The sequence below is a fragment of the Rhinatrema bivittatum genome, chromosome 1 (genome assembly GCF_901001135.1).
Source record: "Rhinatrema bivittatum chromosome 1, aRhiBiv1.1, whole genome shotgun sequence".
In the NCBI taxonomy this organism is placed as follows: domain Eukaryota; kingdom Metazoa; phylum Chordata; class Amphibia; order Gymnophiona; family Rhinatrematidae; genus Rhinatrema; species Rhinatrema bivittatum.
Window position 1 is genome coordinate 420,492,566 of NC_042615.1, and position 24,813 is coordinate 420,517,378.

The following is a 24,813-nucleotide window of genomic DNA, read 5'->3' on the forward strand; positions in this document are numbered from 1 at the left end:
ATCAACTAGTTCTTTTGTTAATTGAAAAGAGAGGTTTTTATGGATTAAAATTGCAACACCCACCTTTTTCCCTGCGGCTGGAGAAAAATAGCAGTGACCAACCCAGTCTCTTTTCAGTTTTGCACTTTCTCCCGTTGTGAGATGTGTTTCTTGAATGCATGCAATCTGCACCTTAGAGTGCTTTAAAAACTGTAGCACTTTCGTCCGTTTAATAGGGTGTCCTAGGCCATTTACATTTAAGCTAGCAAGTTTAAGGTCATTCCTACCCTTCCTGCTGAAAAATTTGTAAGAACAAGGTGTATTGCTGAGAGGAATGGCGAGCTCCCCAGCCTAAGCTCACTATTATAGCCAGTAACCAGACATAATGTTTCCTTCGATGAGGATTTGCCTAGTTCTGTGAAACCCATGCATGAGAATAATTATTAATTATAACCAGTAAATTCCTTGCGCATCTTCTGTTCCCCAGTCCCTCTCCCCCCCCCTCCCCTTCCCCATCCCAGATCCCATACTTCAAGCAACTACTTAATGAGATTCCTCTCAAATGGAGGAAACAATGGGAGTTCACTGTTAATGGGTCCTGTCCTCACCCTCCTACAGCATTAGCAAACAAAAGCAGCACATTACATGAAATCAGGTTTGTTCTGCGTCCAAGAAATGCAGCTAAACCATCCCGGGGCAGAACCCATACCAAGGTATTATAAGCCTCTAAAACATGCAGTAGAGAAAGTAGTATAAAGGAAGGAGCATACACAATATTTATCTGGGAACCATATCTATTTACCAGCAATTTTCCAGTCCGACAGCTTATACTGGCATCTCTTTACAAAGTTCACAGTCGCGGAGTAAATGTCCACAGCAGAAAGCGATGTCAGTATCACCTTTACAAGTCCCCAAACTGTATCACAGCTGTACTTATGCTTCTTCTCTGTCTTAGGTTCACATTACTGCAGCGCCGTGAATAGCATCCACTTCCTTCAGGGGAGTAGGGTATGCCCGCAGCAGTTCCTCTTGATTCTCCACGATGACGTTCGGCCATCTTCTTTTCAGCTTATGGGGAAATCAGGCGCTGTTCCAGGCTCAAGGAATTGTCTTTTTAAACCTACAGATATTCTGCGCTTGCGGTCTTGCTGCCCTTCCTTCCAAATTCAAGCTAAGTGCTTGTCTCCCTTCTTCCACAATATCACTGGCGTCGGCAGAATCAACGGCTAAAGCGCAACATCAGAAATCCAGTTCCCCTAGCTGTCCAGAACAATTATGATTGTGGCCTTGTAGTTAGAGCCTCGGAAGTTCCCCTGCAATATGCTTGGCTTGATAGTAGGAGGCGCGGTCTTAACGTGCTGCTTCTTGGCGGTAAAGTACCGATCAGGGAATAAAAAACATTGGTAGTAAACACTTGAAAATCCTCACATAGTGGCAAGAAATCGTTTCACTGATTCCGCCTCATTGAAAACATGATCCTTTCCTCCATGCTTAAACCATAAAGTAGCCGGGTACGCTAGCTGGAATCGGATGTTCTTTTTAAACAGTTCCGTGCAAATCGGGCTGAATTGTCTACGCTTTTGGGTGAGCAGGGCAGAATAGTCTTGATATAGCCGTATGTCTGCGTCTTTATACTTTAAGATCTTTTGCACTCTGTATGCTTGCAGTATACGTTGTTTGTGCGACCAATTCATCAGTTTGGCTATAATGAAGTGCGGTCTAGTATCTCCTTCTCGCCTGCGTCCGAGTCGGTGTGTCCGTTCCACCCGAAAGGACAGGGCCAAGTCTGTTAACCCTAGGGCTTCCGGCAGCCATGCTTCCAACATCGCTTCTAAGTTAGTTTCTCCTGGGCTCTCTGGAAACCCCAACAACCTGATATTATTGCGTCGAGCCCTATTTTCAAGGTCGTCGACTTTCTCTGTGTGCTCAACCATCGCAGCTTCTAGTCTTTACCTTGATCTGCATGGTGTTGGAAGAATCTTCTAACTCAGACCCGGCTTTCCACCATTGTAAGTCTCGGAGGTAGCTCCGCCAAATAGTCTTTTAGTTCCTTAAGTTGAGTAGATTATATCGTTAAATCGGCAGTCAAGAACTGCAACCACCGCATTAGTAACATTGGTAGTGAGCTCTGATTGTAGCCCAGTTTGGTTTGTCGGTGTTGCCGGTGCTATTCTGCTGGGCGTCTCCGCCATATTGGAAGCAGGGGCTCCTACTTTTTCTTTTTTGTTTCCCTTAAGGGGCATAGTCTGGGTGCTTTTAAGCATAAATTGGTCTATAGACATTAAACTTCCGTGCCAGTCAAAGTAGCTGTTTAGAGGCGGTTGATTGGAGGCGATGTTTGCCGGTTGCAGGAGGGTGAGGCATGGAACCTAAGCTGAAACGTCCGCTTGGCTTCACCGCATCACGTGCCCCCCCCCCCCCCCCCACCCAGGATTTTTGTTCTTAAATTTTCAATTTTGTCTTTAAAGAATTGAGCTACTTCGTTACATTGGGTCTCTTGTAAGATCTGCGGATTGTTAGTGTTTTCGCTGGTGAGGTTTTTAACTATGTTAAATAGGGTTCTAGCATTATTTGCAAACTTTTCTATTTTTGAGCTAAAATAATTCTTTTTGGTTTCTAGAATTACTTTTTTGTAGTAGGCCAGTTGTTTTCTATATTTTGTTAAGTTCTCAGATGTGGTGTTTTTCTTTCTTTCTAAGAATCTTTTTTACTTCTTTGATTTGTTCATTATACCATGGGTTTCTCTTTTTTGGTTCTTTAATGTGGGCCTTTTTTGGGGGGTTTATTTTGTTTGCCAAGGTCATGGTTCTGTTTATCCAATCTGTTTTTGCAGTGTGAATATTGGTGTAATTTACGTGTGTTAGTTTTTCATGTAGTTTGTCTTTTAGAATATCCATGTTAAAGGGAGGACGGTATATGAAATCAGCTGATTCCGTGTTTTGACTCTTTATTGGGCCTGTGTATTTGATCTGAGAGTTAATGAGGAAGTGGTCTGACCATGGGATTTGGTTGTATTCAGTTTTTATATTTTCTAAAAGGTTACTGTTAATGAATGTTAGGTCTAATGAGTGGCCTGCTTTGTGCGTTGGTTTATCTGTGATAAGTTTGAAACCAAGTGCAGTCATTATGTCAATTAGTGTTTGGCATGTGTTTGATAGGGATGCCCCTCACTTATCTGTTAGCCAGATAAGTGAGGGGCATCCTGCATTCTAGGTGGAGCCACTTATCTGGCTAACTTAGCTGAGTAAATGCCAATTTTCAGTCTTTTTCCAGCTTAATTAGAAGGATAAATTTAGAACTGCTATTCACTTGTCCTAAAGTTAGCCAGATAAACTTATCTGGTGAACGTTAAGATAGCCGATTATATTCAGTGATATGGCTGTTAGGGATGTGAATCGTTTTTCAACGATTAAAATTATCGTCCGATAATTTTAATATCGTCTTAAATCGTTATAGAACACAATACAATAGAAATTCTAACGATTTATCGTTAAAAATCGTTAAATCGTGTTAGTGCGCACTAACAGAAAATGATACAAATTGACACTTTCCAGGTCAGTAAAGGTCAGTTAGGAATGAATATGTATTCCTATTGGCTGGCTGCTCTCTTATCTATTGATGTTACCAAGGTTCCCACTGAGGTGATGGTTGGGGGGATGGGAAATGGAAACTGTTGGTAGTTGACAAAAAAAGTAATGTGATCAGTCAATATGACTAGAACTTGTGCCCTATTCCTGATACCAGGGGTGTTGTGATCTTCCTGCACACAGTGCCCTAACCCTGACACCAGGGGTGTTGTGATCTTCCTGCACACAGTGCCCTATCCCTATTAATACCAGGAGTGTTGTGATCTTCCTGCACACAGTGCCCTAACCCTGATACCAGGGGTGTTGTGATCTTCCTGCACACAGTGCCCTAACCCTGACACCAGGGGTGTTGTGATCTTCCTGCACACAGTGCCCTATCCCTATTAATACCAGGAGTGTTGTGATCTTCCTGCACACAGTGCCCTAACCCTGATACCAGGGGTGTTGTGATCTTCCTGCACACAGTGCCCTAACCCTGATACCAGGGGTGTTGTGATCTTCCTGCACACAGTGCCCTATCCCTATTAATACCAGGAGTGTTGTGATCTTCCTGCACACAGTGCCCTAACCCTGATACCAGGGGTGTTGTGATCTTCCTGCACACAGTGCCCTAACCCTGACACCAGGGGTGTTGTGATCTTCCTGCACACAGTGCCCTATCCCTATTAATACCAGGAGTGTTGTGATCTTCCTGCACACAGTGCCCTAACACTGATACCAGGGGTGTTGTGATCTTCCTGCACACAGTGCCCTAACCCTGATACCAGGGGTGTTGTGATCTTCCTGCATGCAGTGCCCTATCCCGCCTGCATTACTAGTGAGAGGCTGGCTTCACAGACAGGGGGGAGCTGCCTGACCCTCACTCCTCCCCTCCCCCATGTCCCAGCCAGTGAATGGTGTGTGGGTGAGGGGGGAGGGGGAGGATGGTGAAGGCTGAGACAGCTCCCTCCCTGCATTACTAGTGAGAGGCTGGCTTCACAGACAGGGGGGAGCTGCCTGACCCTCACTCCTCCGGGGTGTTGTGATCTTCCTGCACACAGTGCCCTATCCCTGATACCAGGGGTGTTGTGATCTTCCTGCATGCAGTGCCCTATCCCTATTAATACCAGGAGTGTTGTGATCTTCCTGCACACAGTGCCCTATCCCTAATACCAGGGGTGTTGTGATCTTCCTGCACACAGTGCCCTATTTCTGATACCAAGAGTGTTGTGATCTTCCTGCACGCAGTGCCCTATCCCTGATACGGGGATGTGGGCAAGAAGATCACAACACCCCCGGTAACCGGGATAGGGCACTGCATGCAGGAAGATCACAACACCCCCGGTATCAGGAATAGGGCACTGTGTGCAGGAAGATCACAACACCCCTGGTATTAGGGATAGGGCACTGTGTGCAGGAAGATCACAACACTCCTGGTATTAATAGGGATAGGGCACTGCATGCAGGAAGATCACAACACTCCTGGTATTAATAGGGATAGGGCACTGCATGCAGGAAGATCACAACACCCCTGGTATCAGGGATAGGGCACTGTGTGCAGGAAGATCACAACACCCCGGAGGAGTGAGGGTCAGGCAGCTCCCCCCTGTCTGTGAAGCCAGCCTCTCACTAGTAATGCAGGGAGGGAGCTGTCTCAGCCTTCACCATCCTCCCCCCCCCCCCCCCCCTCACCCACACACCATTCACTTGCTGGGACTTGGGGGAAGGGAGGAGTGAAGGACAGGCAGCTCCCCCCTGTCTGTGAAGCCAGCCTCTCACTAATAATGCAGGGAGGGAGCTGTCTCCGCCTTCACCATCCTCCCACCCCCACTCACCCACACACCATTCACTGGCTGGGACATGGGGGAAGGGAGGAGTGAGGGTCAGGCAGCTCCCTCCTGTCTGTGAAGCCAGCCTCTCACTAGTAATGCAGGCAGGATAGGGCACTGCATGCAGGAAGATCACAACACCCCTGGTGTCAGGGTTATGGCACTGTGTGCAGGAAGATCACAACACTCCTGGTATTAATAGGGATAGGGCACTGTGTGCAGGAAGATCATAACACCCCTGGTGTCAGTGTTAGGGCACTGTGTGCAGGAAGATCACAACACTCCTGGTATTAATAGGGATAGGGCACTGTGTGCAGGAAGATCACAACACTCCTGGTATTAATAGGGATAGGGCACTGTGTGCAGGAACATCACAACACCCCTGGTATCAGGGTTAGGGCACTGTGTGCAGGAAGATCACAACACTCCTGGTATTAATAGGGATAGGGCACTGGGTACAGGAAGATCACAACACCCCTGGTGTCAGGGTTAGGGCACTGTGTGCAGGAAGATCACAACACCCCTGGTATCAGGGTTAGGGCACAAGTTCAAGTCACATTGACTGATCACATTACTTTTTTTGTCAAGCTACCAACTGTTTCCATTTCCCATCCCCCATATATTGTCAGTGGGAACCTTGGTAACATGAATAAATAAGAGGGCAGCCAATAGGAATACATATTCATTCCTAAACTGACCTTAACTAACCTGAAAAGTGTCAAATTGTATCATTTTCTGTTAGTGCGCACTAACTCCCGGTAAGTGCGCACTAATCGGAAAAAACGATTTTTTCACTAAAAAATCGTGCCAAACACAATTTTCTTCTCCTGCCAGACGATTTCAATCGTTAAGACGATAGGGCACATGATTCACATCCCTAATGGCTGTACTGCTGAATATCTCAACCAAATTAGCTGAATAGGTTTAGCCAGCTAACTTAGGGGATCATTTTCTAAGCATTTTTCCCATAGACACAGAATGGGAGAAAACCTTTACTAAATGACCCCATTAGGCAGCTGGATAATGGCTGAATATGGACCTCATAAATGTTTTAAGATTTATATTCTCATTGGGTTGCACTATTTATTTACATTAGTTTATATTCTGCCAGTTACCAACTTACCTGTTCTGGGCGGATTATAATAAAACAGAATAAAACAACAATAAAAGATCAGGCAACATCAATAATACAAAATAAAATAGTTCATGATAAAATGAAGTAAAATCATATAACATACCTTTCACCCAAGTGTAAAAGCTTCTTGGAACAAACATGTTTTTAAAAGATTCCTAAACAATTTATAATCGGAAACAAATGATAAAGTACTACTGGAAGAATATTCCAAAAAGTTGGAACAGTGAATGAAAAAGCACACTGGCTCATCTCTCATAAACGAACTATCTTACCCCAGGAACAATCAACAACTATTGACTAGCTGAGCACAATGAGCAAATGGGATGATACTGCATAATCAAATTCCTCAAATAAATAGGGCTATCACCATACAAGGCTCCATAAACCAGAACAAGAACCTTAAAAGTAACTCATTGTTCTATTGGAAGCCAATGGAGGTTTGTAGAACAGAGGAAATATGCTGTTTTAATGGACAAGCTGATATCAAACGAGCTGCAGCATTTAATAAAACCTGTAATGCTGGTGAATACGCTTAGATGCGCTGAAGTGTAGCACGTTATAGTGGTCCAGCATAGATAAAACAAAAACTTGCGCAACTTTAAAAAATCTAGCTTTGATGACATCTCGCAACTGACCCCTAGATTCATCAAAATGCATTATTAATGCATTGATAATGCCTGCGTTAAGAAAAAAGGACATGTTTAGAATATCACACGGTACTTCACGTGGTATGGTAAATTTAACATGCCCTGCAATAATCCCTATTTTTCACAGAGAGAGAGAGAGAGAGAGACTGAGACTGAGACTATCTACAAGGCCCTCATAGTAGTAAAGTATTTATATCTCTATAGGAGGGCCATCTAATAGGTTGAAGTGAGATGTTGGTTGTGCTTTAGGGTTTAGGGGCCAGTTTCTCATGTAGAATGAGATGTACGATCAGCACAATACACCTTGGTGAAGATTTCATGTCATTTGGAGTGAGGAAAGTCTCACAAAGATGAAATTTTTACTATGTTCTCTCACCCTAGCTTGATGAGAAGCTGGCCCCTAAACCCTAAAGCACCACCAACACCTCACCTTGGCCCTCCTATAGATATATATATGCATAATTAATATATGCATAATTAATATATGCATTATATATGCATAATTAATATCCCTACCTCACAAGGACAATTCATTAATGCTTTAAGCACATTGACTGACATTTACGTTCTCTCTATTTAATCCCCAGCTTCTTTTCTATGCTCCAAGTTGTATTACTCCCTTGTTTTATTGTAACTGCATACCTTAACCTTCTCTTGTTTAATGTTTTTATCATTATTATTACTACAACTATTATTATTATTATTATTATTAATAAGATAAATGTTAGTTTTTTACCTTGTTTGTTACCTATCCACTTGTTAATTGTAAACCGACATGATGCGATATCTATTGTGAATGCCGGTATAGAAAAATTAAAATAAATAAATATATAAATATATAAATAGTTGCACACTGTGAGGCCCTTCCCAGAGGTTCTCTCTCTCTCTCTCATGGCCAAAATGCAATTCTAAAAATTTATTGCGAATTGTGTAATGGCCATTTCGGGCACATCGCACAGCCTAATGCCAGGAAAAAAGGTGCTGTTATTTCTGGAGTTAAAACCATGCAATAGCATGCATTATGCTATCACAAGGTGCGATATTGCCCCTCATTTTCCTAAATCCCACCCAAACTCCTCCCTGATCCCACCCCTCCCAAAAATTTGCATTTGCGCCATGCGTTAGTGTTCTTATCGCATGCAGTATGGCATTAATGCCATAACACATTTTGATGAATGACCCTGTGAGGTTGAAAATTAAATGCTGAATCAAACCATACCCCCAATTTATGAATTATTTCCATAGGCAAAATAGTAGACTCCTTAAACTTTAATATTGGACGAATACCTGACAAAGCGATGTATATCAGCAACAAAACTTTAATTTTATCAATATGTAACAGCAAACTTTTTTTTTTTTTGCAACCAGCGATTCACAACAAGCATAGTCTAAGTGAATAACTGAACAATGTTATCCATGGAAGTAAGAGGAAACAATAACTGAATGTCATCAGCATATACTCTAAAACAGATCCCCCAAACCACCAGCCGATGGCAAAGTGGTTATAAATAAATGTTAAACAAAATCACTGATAGTGATAAACCTTGAGGTACACCAGCCTGAATAGATATCCATGAAGAAGAACTCTGTCCTATCCTAACTTGCTGTGTTTTGCCGGTGAAAAAGAAGTAAACCACTGTTTCACTACACCCCCAATACCTATCTCTGACAGTCTCTGCAACAAGATACAGTGAGATATGGAGTGAAAAGACACTGTTATGTCTTCCCTATGCAGCTTAATTGGGTGGAGTGATTTTGCATTATATGTGATGCTGAAAGTATTCTACTAAATGCATCCTTTCCTGTTCAAGCAATAGGGACTGATACAGCAGGGGTAGGCAACTCTGGTCCTGGTGTGCCACAAAGGCTCTGATTTTCAAGGATATCATCAGCAGTGATTATGCATGAGATATAGTTCCATGCACTGCTTCCGTTGCATGCAGATATATATCTCATACATCTTCAATGTGGATGTCCTGAAAATTTGACCTGTTTGTAGCGCTCCAGGACCAGAGTTGCCAAGCCCTGCTGTACAAGATTCTTCTGTGTTCTCTCAAAAAGTAGATGCATGACTTACAGACATTTGTGATATGAGATAAGCAAGCTAGAATTTTGTTACTTTGAGGGATTTTACAGTATTCAAACTAAATTTGAGGTTATCTCTAGCCATTTGAAGGATTATTAGTACTCCCTCACAGACTAACCTTCCCATGATCTCTGACAGGCGGCCCAGCTGAAGGAAAGCTTTTGCCAGGCGATCAAATCCTCAGGATAAACAATGAAGTTGTAGAAGATGTTTCCATTGAACAAGCAACTGATCTAATCAGGTAATGCACAGCACAGACCTAAAACAAAAATGACAAAAAATTAGAAATTCTTATTGTAAGCCAGTGATGGCGAACTCCAATCCCTGAGTGCCACAAACAGGCCAGGTTTTCAGGATATTCACAATGAATATGCATGAGACAAATTTGCATACAGTGGAGGTAGTGCATGGAAATCTCTCATGCATATTCATTGCAGATATCTTGAAAACCTGGCCTGTTTGTGGCACTCGAGGACTGGAGTTTGCCATCACTGTTCTAAGCTCACAAAGACACATGGAGGTTCTGAGCAATACAGCTCTTTTCAAAAGATGTCACAAAGTATTCCACAGACTGTCTATCAGCTGCACTGGGATTTCATATCATGTATTATTAGAGTTTGGAATCTGTTTTTTGTCAACTTCAAAATCACTCGATTGCATTGAATGGAGGAAGAGGTGATAGGTTTGATCACCAGCACCACTGGGAAAATGCTGGACATAATTTTTTTCACTTGTCTTTTTTTTTTTTTTTCATTTTCTTGTATTTCTTTCTTTAGTTTAGAACTTTGGATCTTTGTTTTCCTTTACTTTTTTTTTTGGCTGTTTCATATTAACCACACTGTATCAGGCTCCATGCTATCTGACCTCCATGAAGTTGAATAGTAACAAGAGATCAAGATACCCAGCTGTCTGTGAGGAGGAGCCAGGGCTGATGTAGTTCAGCCCTAAGAAATATATATATGGACATATTTGAAGTAATGTTGTAACACTGTGCATACATTAGCCAGCAAACATGCATGAGTTACACCAATTTTCCAAGAGGAAGTCTGCATGTAAATGACCCTAGCTTAAACCCTGGGTTAGGAGTTGAGGGGGTTGGACCACACCTCCGGTGAGGCTGCTGAATTGCTCGGCTCAGCCTGCATAAAAACAGGCACAGCAGGAAACAGTGTGGCACTTTGGTTCAGATCTTGTAAAAAAAATGTTATGCTTGCTGGCCTCACTCACCCGATGCCGTACCAGGGTGGTCGGGCCAGCCCTGGGCCTCCTAATTGTGGCAGGGAGCTGCCGCCGCTACCGCCGCTGACCCTGCAGACCAGAGATGCCAGCTGCTGTTACAGGATCTCTCTTCTTCGTGGCTGGAACGCCGCCAATCCTACCACATCTCCTCGTGGCCTGCCGCCAGCTTCATCCACCCAGCTTCCCCCTAGGTGCACATGCGCGCCTCTCCTCGTATTTTAAAAGGGCCCATGGCGGGAAAGTGCCCGCAGCCCTTCCCAATGACATCACCATCAGGGTACCCTGCTTCCAGCCTTTGCCTTGGCAATAGGCCTCCTTGCTCCTGTGAAGTGGATTGCCGTCCTGAGTTCCTGAGTTCTTTCCTTTATTCCTTGGACTGATCTCAGCTACGACCCTTGCCTGGAAACTTGACCACGACACGTGCCTGGATCCTGACTTTGAGCACTGCCTTCCTTCTGGACATCCATCTCTGCAGAGGCCCCACGTTAATCCAGCCGGCCCTGGCACCCGAGGGCTCAACCTAAGGGGAATGTAGGCTGGTAGTGGTGAAGCTCCAGCAGGGTCTCTGCCTTCTGTCAGCCTTGCCTACTGATGGTGGGGACCTTTGGGGCTCCTCCCCGCAGGTAGCACCAACTTCCCCTCGGTCCAAGGGTTCACTATCATAACAGATTGCCAAGGCTATAGACCCAGTGGAAGCTTTCACTCTGCAGGCCATCCTGGGCTTGGCCCAGAAAAGTCAGGAGCAGCAGAGGGTTCTGGAAGCTCTAGCAGCCTCTATGAAACGCCTCAGTGCTCACCTAGTCCCCACGGTTCCAATGGGCACACTGATCCTACCCACACCGGGCTCTACAGTCTCTGCGCTACCCACGAGATCTGTCATACTGCTTCCAGCTCCTCCCCAATACTCTAGGGACCAGCAACTCTGTCAGGGTTTCCTCAATCAGTGCACTATGCACTTCTGCCTCCAGGGTGCATTGTTTCCAGATGACACCACCAAGATAACATACATCCTTTCCTTGTTGGATAGTAAAGCTCTTGCTTGGACCTCTCCATTGTGAGAGCATTCTGACCCCATTCTTCAGGACCGTTCTCAGTTCCTGAAATTGTTCAAGACCATGTTTGAGGACCTGGGTTGCCTGGACACTTCCGGCTCTCAACTCCTCCATATCCGCCAGGGCAGCCATTCCCTGTCTGACTACACTATCAAGTTCTGAACCCTAGTCAGATAACTCCACTGGGGTGAGGATTGCCTTCGGTCCATTTTCCTGGATGGTTGTCATCCAGAATTAAAGACGAACTTGCAGCTCGAGAACTCACGGTCTCTTTAGACTCTCTTATAGAGATGGTCAGCAGGATTGACTGTCGCCTTCAGGAACAGTCGCGAGAACTACAACACTCTAGGAGGCGCAAGGCTGGTTGAAATCACCCTCAATGTCTCTCTCCCTCTCCAGGGACTCCTGGTTCTAGAACCCTGACAGAGGAGCCTAAGCAATTGGGTCATGGCCAGCTGACTCTGGAAGAATGGCTTCAGCGCCGCCAGTCCGGACTTTGAGGTCTGTCACACAATTGCCTGATGCCTGGTCAAGCCGTTAAACTTCGGGCCTAGGACTCATCAGGGGACCATTCCTAGGCCTCACTTCTCCAATTCCCCCATTGACGCTCCCAGTCATGCTTTATGTGGGCACCCAGGAATTCGACATGCTGGCTCTAATAGATTTCTTCATGTTGGCCCTAGTGGAACATCTCCATATTCCCATGGAGGTCTGCCCAGTTCCTCTGATTCTTTCTTCCATCCATGGGGATCCCCTGCCAGGAAGAGTTACGCGAATCACTGCTCCCTTGAAACTTTGCACTGGTTCTCTCCATGTGGAACACCTGGCATTCCATGTTCTTGACAAGTCTATTCACCCAGTGTTCTTGGCTCCTGCAACTTTTCCCACACTTTTATTGGTCTTCACTTCAATTGTCCCACTGGGATCCTGATTGCTAGATGGCCTGTCTGGAGAAGATAGCAACTCGGCCTTGTCTACCCCCACCACCGAAGTATCACTGAGTCTTCCTCGGCCGTATGCGCAATTCACTGATGTATTCTTCAAGCAGAAAACTGACATATTACCTCCTCACTGCGAGTTCGATTGTGCCATCGAATTGCCGCCCAGTACCAAACCTCTTCAGGGTAGAGTTTACCCCTTATCTCTACCTAAGACAAAGGCCCTGTCCGAGTATATAAAGGAAAATCTTGACAAAGGATTTATCTGCCACTCTAAGTCTGCTGCAAGCGCTGGGTTTTTCTTTGTGGTGAAAAAGGATGGGGGTCTCCGCCCATGCATTGATTATCGGGGTCTGAACACAATTACCTAGAAGGACTGTTACCCTTTGCCCCTGATCTCAGAGTTATTCGAATGCCTGCAAGGGGCCAAGATCATTTCCAAACTGGACTTCCGGGGGTGTATAGTTTAATCCAAATTCAACAAAGAGAAGAATGAAAGACAGCTTTCAGCACCAGGATGGCCATTATGAATATGTGGTCATGCCGTTCGGATCGTACAACGCGCCAGCTGTCTTCCAAAATATGGTGAACGAGATTTTCAGAGATATCCTCCATGAATGCATAGTCGTATATCTAGTTGACATCTTAGTCTTCTCAAAGGACCTGAATACCCATCATCAAGATGTCTCAAGTTCTCCAACATCTTCGGGATAACCTGCTTTACGTTAAACTTGAGAAATGTCTATTTGAGAGAGAAAGCCTCCCGTTCTTAGGATATATAGTCTCCAAATGAGGGTTTCACATGGATCCCAAGAAGCTCAAGTGTATACGAGATAGGGATGTGAATCAGGCTTCGGACGACTGAAAATATCGTACGATATTTCAAAATCGTCAGAAATCGGGGGCTCCCCCAAAACGATAGGAAAACCCCACGATATTGTTCGTGGGGGTTCTCTTATCGTTTTGGGGGAGGGTGGGAAAAATGGCACACAAAAATAACCCCTAAACCCATCCCGACCCTTTAAAACTAATCCCTTAGCTTCCCCCACCCTCCCGACCCCCGAAAAAACTTTTTACAGGTACCTGGTGGTCCAGTGGGGGTCCTGGGAGCAATTTCCCGCTCCCGGGCCGTCGGCTGCCACTAATCAAAATGGCACCGATGGCCCTTTGCCCTTACCATGTGACAGGGTATCCGTGCCATTGGCCGGCCCCTGTCACATGGTAGGAGCACTGGATGGCCCACGCCATTTTTAAACATGGCACCGGCCATCCAGTGCTCCCTCCATGTGACAGGGGCCTGCCAATGGCACGGATACCCTGTCACATGGTAAGGGCAAAGGCCATCGGCGCCATTTTTATTAGTGGCAGCTGAGGGCCCGAGAGCGGGAGATCGCTCCCGGGACCCCCACTGGACCACCAGGAACTGTAAAATGTTTTTGGGGGGGTCGGGAGGGTGGGGGAAGCTAAAGGATTAGATTTAAAGGGTCGGGGTGAGTTTTTTGTTTATCGGCTCGGGCGCAGACGATAACAAAACCGCGATCGGGCCAGACGAAAAAACAAACACGATGTGAATCGGAACCGGAATCCGAACTGATTCCGGTTCCGATTCACATCTCTAATACGAGATTGGCCACAGCCTAGTGGTCTCTGGGCCTTACAGAGGTTCCTCGGCTTTGTCAATTACTATCACAGCTAAATTAACAACTATCCTAAGCTGGCAGCTCCCCTTACAGCCTTGATTCTCAAGGGAGCCAACGCCAAACTGTGGCCGCCTGAAGCCGTGATGGCCTTCCAAAAATTAAAGGCAGTTTTCCTTAGGGAACCCTGTCTCCAGCATCCTGATCCTCAGTGTCCTTTCATTGTGGAGGTAGACACCTCTTCTGAAGGAGTAGGGGATGTCTTGAACTAATACTCGTCTTCAGGAACCTTGAATCCTTGCTCCTTTTTCTCGAAGAAATTTTCATCAGCTGAGCATAATTATAGAATTGGTGACAAGGTGTTACTGGCCATTAAGCTGGCATTGGAAGAATGGCGACAGTGGTTAGAAGGGGCTCAGCATTGTATCACCATCTATACTGACCATAAAAACCTTGAGCACCTCCACCAGGCCCACCGTCTGAACCCGTCAGGCCTGTTGGACACTTTTCTTCACCAGCTTTGATTTCGAACTCAGATACAGGCCTGCAGTCAAAAACATCTGAGCAGACGCTCTTTCTCACTCCTTTCTGACTGAGGATTCCATTGAACCACTCCAGCACATCATAGACCCTGCCTGGGTTCTCCTCGCAGCCACCATGTCCATATCTCCAGGGAAGATGGTCGTTCCATGTAAGCTCTGTAACAAAAGGTTAAGCTGGTCCCACAATTCCTGTATTGCAGGCCACCCTGGACAAGCCCGGACCCTTGCATTGCTCCAACAATTTTACTGGTGGCCCAACATGCAGAAGGATGTTTGGGCTTATGTGGACTCTTGTCCCATCTGCACGCAGCAGAAACCATTAGTGGGATGACTTTGGGGGCTGTTATAGCCATTGCCAACCCCCAAGTAACCTTGGACTCACATCTCCACCGATTTCGTCATGGATTTATCCCTTTCAAACGGCAATATGTTCATCTGAGTCACACTTCACACCATTGCCTGGTCTTCCATCAGCTCCTCAACTAGTGCAACTGTCCATCCAGAATGTGTTTTGTCTCCACGGACTTCCCAAACACATTATCTCTGATCGTGGCGCTCAGTTTACTGCAAAATACTGGCAGCTGCTGTGTAAAAAGTTCAATATAACACTAGATTTCACTAACGTATGCCATCCACAAACTACTGGGCAGTCCAAACAGACCAATCAGACCTTGAAACATTTCCTCCGGGGTTAAATCAACACCCGACAGGATGACTGGGTGGCTCTACTTTCCTGGGCAGAATTCTCCCACATTTCTCATCCCTGCACTGCCACGGGTGCCTCTCCATTCCAAATACTCTATGGCAAGTAACCACTTCCTTCTCTACCGCTTCCACTATTGGTCCCTTCACCAGCAGTTCAAATGACAGCGGAGGAGTTGAAAAAACTCTGGACATATACATAGCAGATGCTGCAGAAAGTGGCCTAAAAGCAAAAAAATTCACTGACCTCCATTGCAGATCTGCACCCCAGTTCAAACAGGGAGAGAAAGTATGGCTTAGCACCCATCAAATCAGGCTCAGAGTTCCATCTATGTGACTTGCTTCCGATACATTGGACCATTTACTGTGCTCCGTCAAATGGGACCAATTCTGCCTGCCCGCATCTTTAAAGATGCATAAATCCTTCCACATCCTGGTACTTTCCTGGCCCTCTAGGAGGACTCCAGTACCACAGAAAGTAGCCTCAGAGAATGATACCATGTAACAGGTGCATGAAGTGCTGGATGTAAGAAGACGTGGCCAAAGATGGGAATAACTACTCTCTTGGGAGGGATATGGCCCGGAGGAGAATACCTGTTTTGGATAATAACCTCATCAAGCAGTTCCATGCCTGTAACCCCAGGAAGCATAAACCCTCAGGAGGGGGGCTTAGAGGAGGGGGTACTGTTATGCTTGCAGGCCGCGGGAACCCGCAACCGGCCTCACTCAACTGACGCCATACCAGGGCGGTCAGGCCAGCTCCAAGCCTCCTAATTGCGGCAGGGAGCAGCCGCCGTTACCACCACTGACCCTGCAAACCAGAGCTGCCAGCCGCTGCCGCAGGATCTTTCATCTTTACGGCTGGAACGCCACTGACCCTGTCACATCTCCTCGTGGCCTGAGCCGCCGGCCTGATTCCGCCGACTTCCTCCATCCGGCATCCCCCTAGGTGTGCGTGTGCACCTTTCCTTGTCTTTTAAAAGGCCCACTGCAGGAAAGTGCCCACAGCCCTTCCTGATGACATCACCATCCAATGTAATTCAGACGCCAGTGTCTTGAATTCGATAGTGAAGTCAGCTAAAGGTTTATTACCTTGCTTCAGGTGAACCAAAGATGATCCTGCAGTGGTATACTGGGCAGGGTCATCAAAAACTGATTTGAACAGCTCGAGAAATCCTTCAATGTCATGTAGAATAGGATCCTCGCGCTCCCATAGCGAAGAGGCCCAAATCAACGCGCTTCCGTCCAGATAAGACAAGATAGGTGGTCTTGGCATAAGCTGTGGGGAAATGGCTAAATGGCAGGGAAAAGTGCATGCAACACTGATTAATAAAACCTCTGCATCTCCAAACTTCCCCCGAGAAGCGTGTAGGAGCAGATAGAGGTACAATAGTCTTGACCGTCACTTCTGGCGGTGTAGCTTCTTTACCTGTGGTGGTGGGTAAATTCATCTGTGTGTGCAGTAAGTTGAATGCAGTAGTCAAACTCTCCAGCGCACTCTGCTGTTCGGAGATTCGCTGGGCCAGGTCTGGAATGGCCTGCATTGCGGTGAGCTGAGCCAAATCCATGGCTGTCACATCACTAACAGATTGTTATTCTTCTCTTCTCAAGGAGTGATTTACAATAGATTGCGATCATCTTCCCTCTGTAGGAGCGAAGCCATACGTATTGCTAACTTCGCCCTCCTGGCGGGGTGAACACTAATAGATTACTATTCCTCTATAGATTACTATTCCATCCATAACAAATGATAGCTCCTCTCTCTACCGGAGTATTCAGCAGCCAGATCGATACCAGATTGTTAACTCCTCCCCTTTGGGGAGTAGATCCATAACAGCTCGCTAACTCCGCCCTCCTGGTGGGGTGAGCGACAACAGATTGCTAGTTCCGCCCTCCTGGCGGGGAGATCAATAACAGATTGCTACTCCTTAGCAGATTCCATAACAGATTGCTAACTCCCATCTGCTAGCTCCTCCCATCAGCCTAGCAGATAATAACAGTAACTTCATGGAGTGTCCCCTATCTTTGTATTTTTTTGAAAGACTAAATAACCGATTCACATTTACCATTTCTACCCCACTCATCATTTTATAGACCTCTATCTTATCCCTTTCAGCCATCTCTTCTCCAAGCTGAACAGCTTTATCCTCATAGGAGAAACATTCCATCCTCTTTATCATTTTGGTAGCCCTTCTCTGTACCTTTTACTATTCAACTATATCTTTTTTGAGATGAAATGATTAGAATTGTACACAGTACTCCAGATGTGGTCTCACCATGGAGCAATACAAAGGCACATGACCTTCTCTTTTTCATTCTCCATTCATTTCCTAATATTCAGTTTCCTTTTTCGCTTGCCACCAATGCACGCTAAGCCAAGGATTTCAACATATTGTCCACCATGATGCCTAGGTCTTTTTCCTGGGCAGTGACTCCTAATATGTATCCTAATATAATGTAAATGCAGTATGGCTTACTTTTCTCTATGTGCATTACTTTGTACTTGTCCACATTAAATTTCATCTGCTATTTGGATGCCCAGTCTTCAAGTCTTGCAGGTCCTCCTGCAATTTCTCACAATTTGTTGTGTGTGATCTGCAAATCTGACTACCTCATCTGTTCCCTGTTCCAGATCATTTCATAATATATTTGTTATAATAAAATTTTGTTTTGGAACTCCCCACTCAAGTGTCTTGATAGTTGTTATATTAGTGGAGAGACAGTGTAGAAAAGGATTACAACAGGAGGCCTGATTGCTGAGGGAGAAGTAGGTGACGCAGGCAGCCCAGCGAGAGGAGACGGAGAGTGCTTGTGAGATCTGCTGCAGCTGGGGAGCCTCTGCGTGTGACATCATCTCCCGGTGACCGCGTGTTCAAAAGACCGCGGGACTGCGGCGCACCGCTGCCGCTGGCACGTCGCCTAAGCCGCGCACGCCCCTTTGGCGTGCGCGGGACTTAGATCGACTTTGATCGCCTTGAATTGTCTTGGATTGATAGGAAGTGCACGTGAGTTTTATGGGGCGAAAAAGGAAAGCTAAAGTTTTTACATCATCTCCAGCTCCCCAGGGATCAGGGCCTATGGATGCTCACATCTACAGGATATCGCCACAAGGGGACAGTGGTAGGGACTCCTTGGAAGTCTCTTTAAGTCCTGGCACAGGGCCAACACCTCTTCAGCCCCCACCAGGAACATCAGGAGAAAACATCATAGGTAATGCAACAGTAAGTGATGCTGATTCTGTTTTTCAGCCGCTGAATATTGCAGGTTCCCCATGTTCAGAGCTATTACAGCAAGGAACAGAAGTGGGAACTTTAATACCTAACATTAATAGCGCAAGGCTAGATGCCATAGACGCTACTAATGTGACGATGGGGGATCTCTGGAGGATGATGATTAAATTGGACTCTAACATTTCACAGATGAATATTTCTCTTGGAGCAGTAGTTAATAAAAATAAGATATCTATTCAAGAGCAGGGAAAGCGTTTGAATGATATAGAAACTTTGATTCAGAATGTAATTATTGAAGTTGATACTGTTAAAAAATTGGAAATTTTGCATACAACTGATAACATTTTTCATTCAAATGTGGAAAATTTAGAAAATCTTATGCGTATAAAAAACTTGCGTATTGTAAATTTTCCGATTACAAGGTTGTTATCGCCATTTGAGATGTTTTCTAAATATGTGAAAGAAGTTTTAGCATGGAACGAAGTACCTGCGATTTCAAAAATATATATTTTCTCCTCCAATTTGTGATATTCCTGGAAGGAAGGAGAAAGTTCACCAGGAATATCAACCTTTTTGGAGAAGTCAGTAGATATGATAAACAAGCGAGCAACTATGTTTGTGTCGTTTGTATTAGAAAGAGATAAAGAGATTATTATGGAAAAATGTTTCAAAAACAAGGATATATTGTTTTGTGGGCAGAAGGTCTTTATATTCCCTGATGTCTCCAAACTAGCTCAGGTCAGGAGAAGGCAGTTTCTAGCCCTAAAAAATAAAGCATTAGAACTGGGGGCAACTTTTTTTTTAAAGTACCCCAGTAAATGTTTTATAAATTTTCAAGGAAAAAAATGTATTTTTTCACAACCATTTCATTTGGAAAGTTTTCTGAGAGATAAAAGTCAGGTATGATTAGAGAACGAGGTATCATCTATGTTAGCCCAATAAGATAGTAGAAAAAACCTCCTACTCTTTTGATTTGTATATTATTAATATTAGATAATAGGCCCCCATATTATATGGTTTAACATAGCAGTTGTGTGTTTTGCCTTATTGCTATTATAAGATAATTTCTTTGGAAATTAATGCTGCTATATTATCTTTCCTGTATTAACCACAATAAATGTGATTTCATTTTGTAATGATATTCAATAATTAATAAAGTATAAATTATAAAAAGAAAAGAAAAGGATTACAACAAACTATAAGTATGCACCCGAGAGAGAGAAAGGAAGACAGATATATTTCCCCTGTAAACACTGGGCCTTGGAGGTTCAGTCTCTTTCCCCAGTTCAAAGAATCCACACCCTGGGGATGTTGCGGGACTGTGTGAAGACTTAGCTCAGAAACTGAGTTTATCTCGCTGCACCCAATTCAGCAGTAACACCTGAATCAGGAGGGCTATATGCACATAGGTCCACTTTGAAACTTATTTAACCAAATCTACCTGCACACAGACCTGCTAAAATGTGCTCTGATTTTTTCAGAAAATTTATGTGCACACTTTTTAATTTCAAAAGTATGCACTTACATCTAAACCCCTCTCAACTCCACCCTTGAGAATGCTTCTACTCAGTGCGGATGGGCAATTTTATAAAAGTCAATTTCTGCACATAAAACATGTTTTACCCACAGAAGTCTCTTTGAAAATTACCCTTCTTATAGATATATCTCATGAACATATTCCCCAAATAATGGGTCTAAATAAATAGCCATAATTTAATTTATGTGAATGATTTTTGCCATTCCACACTTTACCTACCATTGTCCAATCAGAAATATTGTTACTTTCATAACATATTATATTTTAAGCCTGGGTTATTTTAAAACATTAAAAAAGGAATAGTCCACATCCTAATCATTTACAGTACCACTCCCCATAAATTGCCAGCAATCCACAAAATAGTCAATCAGCCCTTTAAGAGACTGGTGACTTTAATGATGCCAGCACTTTATGTAACAATCACGTGGTGCAAGTAATTACACCATGCCCAAATCACTGTGAACCTGGAAGATGTAGTAGGCCAGATTGACAACCGAAAGAGTAGCAAATCACCTGGACCAGATGATATGCATCCTAAGGTACTGAAGGAACTAAAAAATGAAATTTCTGATCTATTAGTTAAAATTTGTAACCTATCATTAAAATTAACCATTGTGCCTGAAGACTAGAGGGTGACCAATGTAACCCCAATATTTAAAAAGGGCTTCAGGGGTGATCCGGGAAACTATAGACCAGTGAACCTGACTTCAGTGCCAGGAAAAATAGTGGAAACTATTCTAAAGATCAAAATTGTAGAGCATATAGAAAAACATGGTTTAATGGAACAAGGGAAGTCTTGCCTAACAAATCTGCTTCATTTTTTGAAGGGGTTAATAAACATGTGGAAAAAGGTGAACCTGTAGATGTAGTGTATTTGGATTTTCAGAAGGCGTTTGACAAAGTCCCTCATGAGAGGCTTCTAAGAAAATGGGATAGGAGGTGATGTCCTTTCGTAGATTACAAACTGGTTAAAAGACAGGAAACAGAGAGTAGGATTAAATGGTCAATTTTCTCAGTGGAAAAGGGTAAACAGTAGAGTGCCTCAGGGATCTGTACTTGGACCAGTGCTTTTCAATATATATATAAATGATCTGGAAAGGAATACGACGAGTGAGGTTATCAGATTTGTGAATGATACAAAATTATTCAAAGTAGTTAAATCACAAGCAGATTGTGATACATTTCAGGAGGACCTTGTGAGACTGGAAGATTGGGCATCCAAATGGCAGATGAAATTTAATGTGGACAAGTGCAAGGTGTTGCATATAGGGAAAAATAACCCTTGCTGTAGTTACACAATGTTAGATTCCATATTAGGAGCTACCACCCAGGAAAAAGATCTAGGCATCATAGTGGGTAATACTTTGAAATCATCGGCTCAGTGTGCTGCAGCAGTCAAAAAAGCAAACAGAATATTAGAAATTATTAGGAAGGGAATGGTTAATAAAACAGAAAATATCATAATGCCTCTGTATTGCTCCATGGTGAGACCGCACCTTGAATAATGTGTACAATTCTGGTCGCCGCATCTCAAAAAAGATATAGTTGCAATGGAGAAGGTACAGAGAAGGGCAATCAAAATGATAAAGGGGATGGAACAGCTCCCCTATGAGGAAAGGCTGAAGATGTTAGGGCTGTTCAGCTTGGAGAAGAGACGGCTGAGAGGGGATATGATAGAGGTCTTGAACGAGTAGATGTGAATTGGTTTTTTACACTTTCGGATAATAGAAGGACTAGGGAGCATTTCATGAAGTTAGCAAGTAGCACATTTGTTAAAAAAATGTTTATTTAAACTTTTCAAGTAATTACAAAGTATGTCATCCAGAAGGAAAATTCCTTCTGTAAACATTGTATTACAATACAAAGAAAATAGAGACACCGCATATTAATATTTCCCAAGCAGCGAATCAGGAATAATAAAATTCAAAAGAAAACACATTATTTTATACTTCATTCTATCCATATTGGAACCCTTATTCTACAGGTAATATTTAGGAATGAGAGTCCAGATATTGTCTTAATTGTTCAGGCTGATTAAAGATATATCTAGCATTCTGATATAAGATCAGACAACGACAAGGAAATCTTAAAAAGCAAGTAGCACATTTAAGATTAATTGGAGAAAATTCTTTTTCACTCAATGCACAATTAAGCTCTGGAATTTGTTGCCAGAGGATGTAGTTACTGCAGTTAGTGTAACTGGGTTCAAAAAAGGTTTGTTTATGTTCTTGGAGGAGAAGTCCATTAACTGCTATTAATCAAGTTTACTTAGGGGCAGATTTTCAAAGGGTTACACGCATACATTACACGCGAAAACCCGCTCCTGCGCCCACCGAGCCTATTTTGTATAGGCTCGGCAACGCACGCAAGCCCCGGGACGCGCATATATCCAGGGGCTTTGAAAAAGGGGCGGGAAGGGGCAGGGCGCGGTCCGGTGGTAGGACCGAGGCCTCCGGCACGGCGGTATTGCCATGGGATCGTGTGCCGGCAGCTGGCATCGGAGGGAACGGGGAAAGCCATCGGGGCTCCCCTAGGGCTCGGCGCGAGCAAGGTGCATAAGTGTGCACCCCCTTGCACGCGCCGACCCCGGATATGTTATAAAATCGGGCGTAGATACTAAAATCTGGCCCTTAGGGAATAGCTACTGCTATTAATTGCATGAGTAGCATGGGATCTTCTTGGTGTTTGGGTACTTGCCATGTTCTTGTGGCCTGGCTTGGCTTCTGTTGGAAACAGGATGCTGGGCTTGATGGACCCTTGGTCTGACCCAACATGGCCATTTCTTATGTTCTTATGTTCTTTTGTTCTTATGACGGGACTTCAGATCCTTTCCAACAGGGAAGAATAATTTTTTTCCCTACTAAACATGCTTTTTAAAGAAATAAGTGAGGCCCAATACCCCGAACCAGTAAAATGGGAATGCAGTCAAAGAGCCATAATTTCAGAGATACCGGGAGTGAAATTCCTAACAGGAATGCATGAGCACTACGAAGGCCATATAGGCCTGTCAGTCCTTGTAATATAAGCAAGTGATATGTGTCATCCAAAATATGCCCCAACTGAGTCATTCCCTTAGAGGCCCAAAACTGAAACCCAGCAGATCGAGGTAACCTAGTCTTTACTCCAGGTTCTCAAATTGGCAACAAGTAAGCTCAGACCTGAGGAATCTTCATCATTTATTTATTTATTTATTTTAAGGTACCGCTTTTTAAAATAAAATTTTATCAAAACGGTTTACAGTAGTTAAAATAAGATAAAAATAAAATGCAAATTAAATTAAATAATAAAAAAAAGTACATAAATTTAGTTAAGTAGCCAGATAATTACTAGCTTAAAATAAAATTCTTAATTAAAAGATAAAACAATAATAATAATAACAATAGTAGTAGCGTGCCATGGTAAACGGAATAGGAAAAGTAAAAAGGCGAGAGGGGGAGGGAAGAGGTGATGAGTTATCAGATAAATATATCCCAAAAAAAATGAAGGGAATGAAAAAAGATTGAATGAAAATTGAGGTATTATGTGTCAAGTGAGGAGAATTGGGGTAATATGTGTCAAATGGACGGGGTTGAAGAGGTGGAAACTTCTGTTTTGTTGGAAGAATACTTAGAGGAGTTATTAAATGCATGTTGAAAAAAGTATGTTTTCAGAGCTTTTTTGAAGTGATGAGGGTTCGATATTAGACGGAGAGGGTTGAGTAAAGAGTTCCAAAGAGATGGTCCTGCTACTGAAAATGCTCTCTTTCTGGTTATGTCTAATCTGGCCTGTCGTGGTGATGGAATGTCTAGAAGATTTTGAGTGAGTGATCTTAGATGTCGGGTGGGTTTGTAAATACGAAGTAAGGTGCATAGCCAGGTGGAGGAAGAATTATAGATTAGGCTGTGAATGATTGAGAGTATTTTGTATTTTATCCTGTATTTTATGGGTAGCCAGTGAAGAGATTGTAAAATAGGAGTTATATGATTGCGAACAGGGGTACCAGATAATAAGCGAGCTGCACTATTTTGGACTAGTTGTAGTGGGTGAATTGATGAATTGGGTAAACCTAGGTAGAGTGCATTACAATAGTCTAAACCAGAGAAGATAAGAGATTGGAGAACAGTTCTGAAATCACGATAGAAAAGAAGAGGACGAAGTCGTTTCAAAAGTTGTAATTTATAAAATGATTTCTTTGTTAGGGAGGAGATTTGTTGTTTCATGGATAGGTCTGTATTTATAGTTACACCTAGATTTATGGCATGACAAGTTATTGGGATAGTTGAGCCGTTGAAAGTAAAGTGAAATGGAGGGCCTATAGAAGTATCTGAGATAGATGTTAAGTGTACTAATTCGGTTTTTGATGGATTGAGTTTCAGACGGTTATGGGATAGCCAAGAGTTAATAGTAGATAGATAGAGTGAGACTAACGATAAAGTATCGGACCAGGAAGTTTTGTAGGGGACAAGAAATTGAATATCGTCTGCATAGATTTTAAATTGTAAGTTGAGTGAAGATAGGATATGACAAAGCGGAAGAAGATGGTTAAGGTAATTCAAGCTTTTCTAATGGGGGAAATTAAAATGTTATGCACAAGAGAGATCAGAAAACTGTCTGTAGGAGCCTGCAGAGCATACCAGCTGAAAGATTAACACAGAAGGAGCCTCCCTAGAGCCACTCTCACACGATTTGCATGTTACTCGCTAAATTGTAGATTG

At 43.7% G+C, this 24,813-nt stretch overlaps 1 protein-coding gene across 4 annotated transcripts in view; it reads left to right on the forward strand.

Moving 5' to 3' along the window:
• Positions 1–24,813, forward strand: part of FRMPD1 (FERM and PDZ domain containing 1) — a 504,405-nt gene that overhangs the window by 247,785 nt on the left and 231,807 nt on the right. For 3 of the 4 annotated variants that reach the window (XM_029603113.1, XM_029603121.1, XM_029603140.1), the window contains one exon: positions 9,381–9,483. The exons of the other annotated variant lie outside the window; for it this stretch is intronic. In XM_029603113.1, the coding sequence (XP_029458973.1) occupies positions 9,381–9,483 (103 nt within the window). Of the gene's footprint in view, positions 1–9,380; positions 9,484–24,813 lie in introns of those variants that run through there. 4 annotated transcript variants of the gene reach the window in all.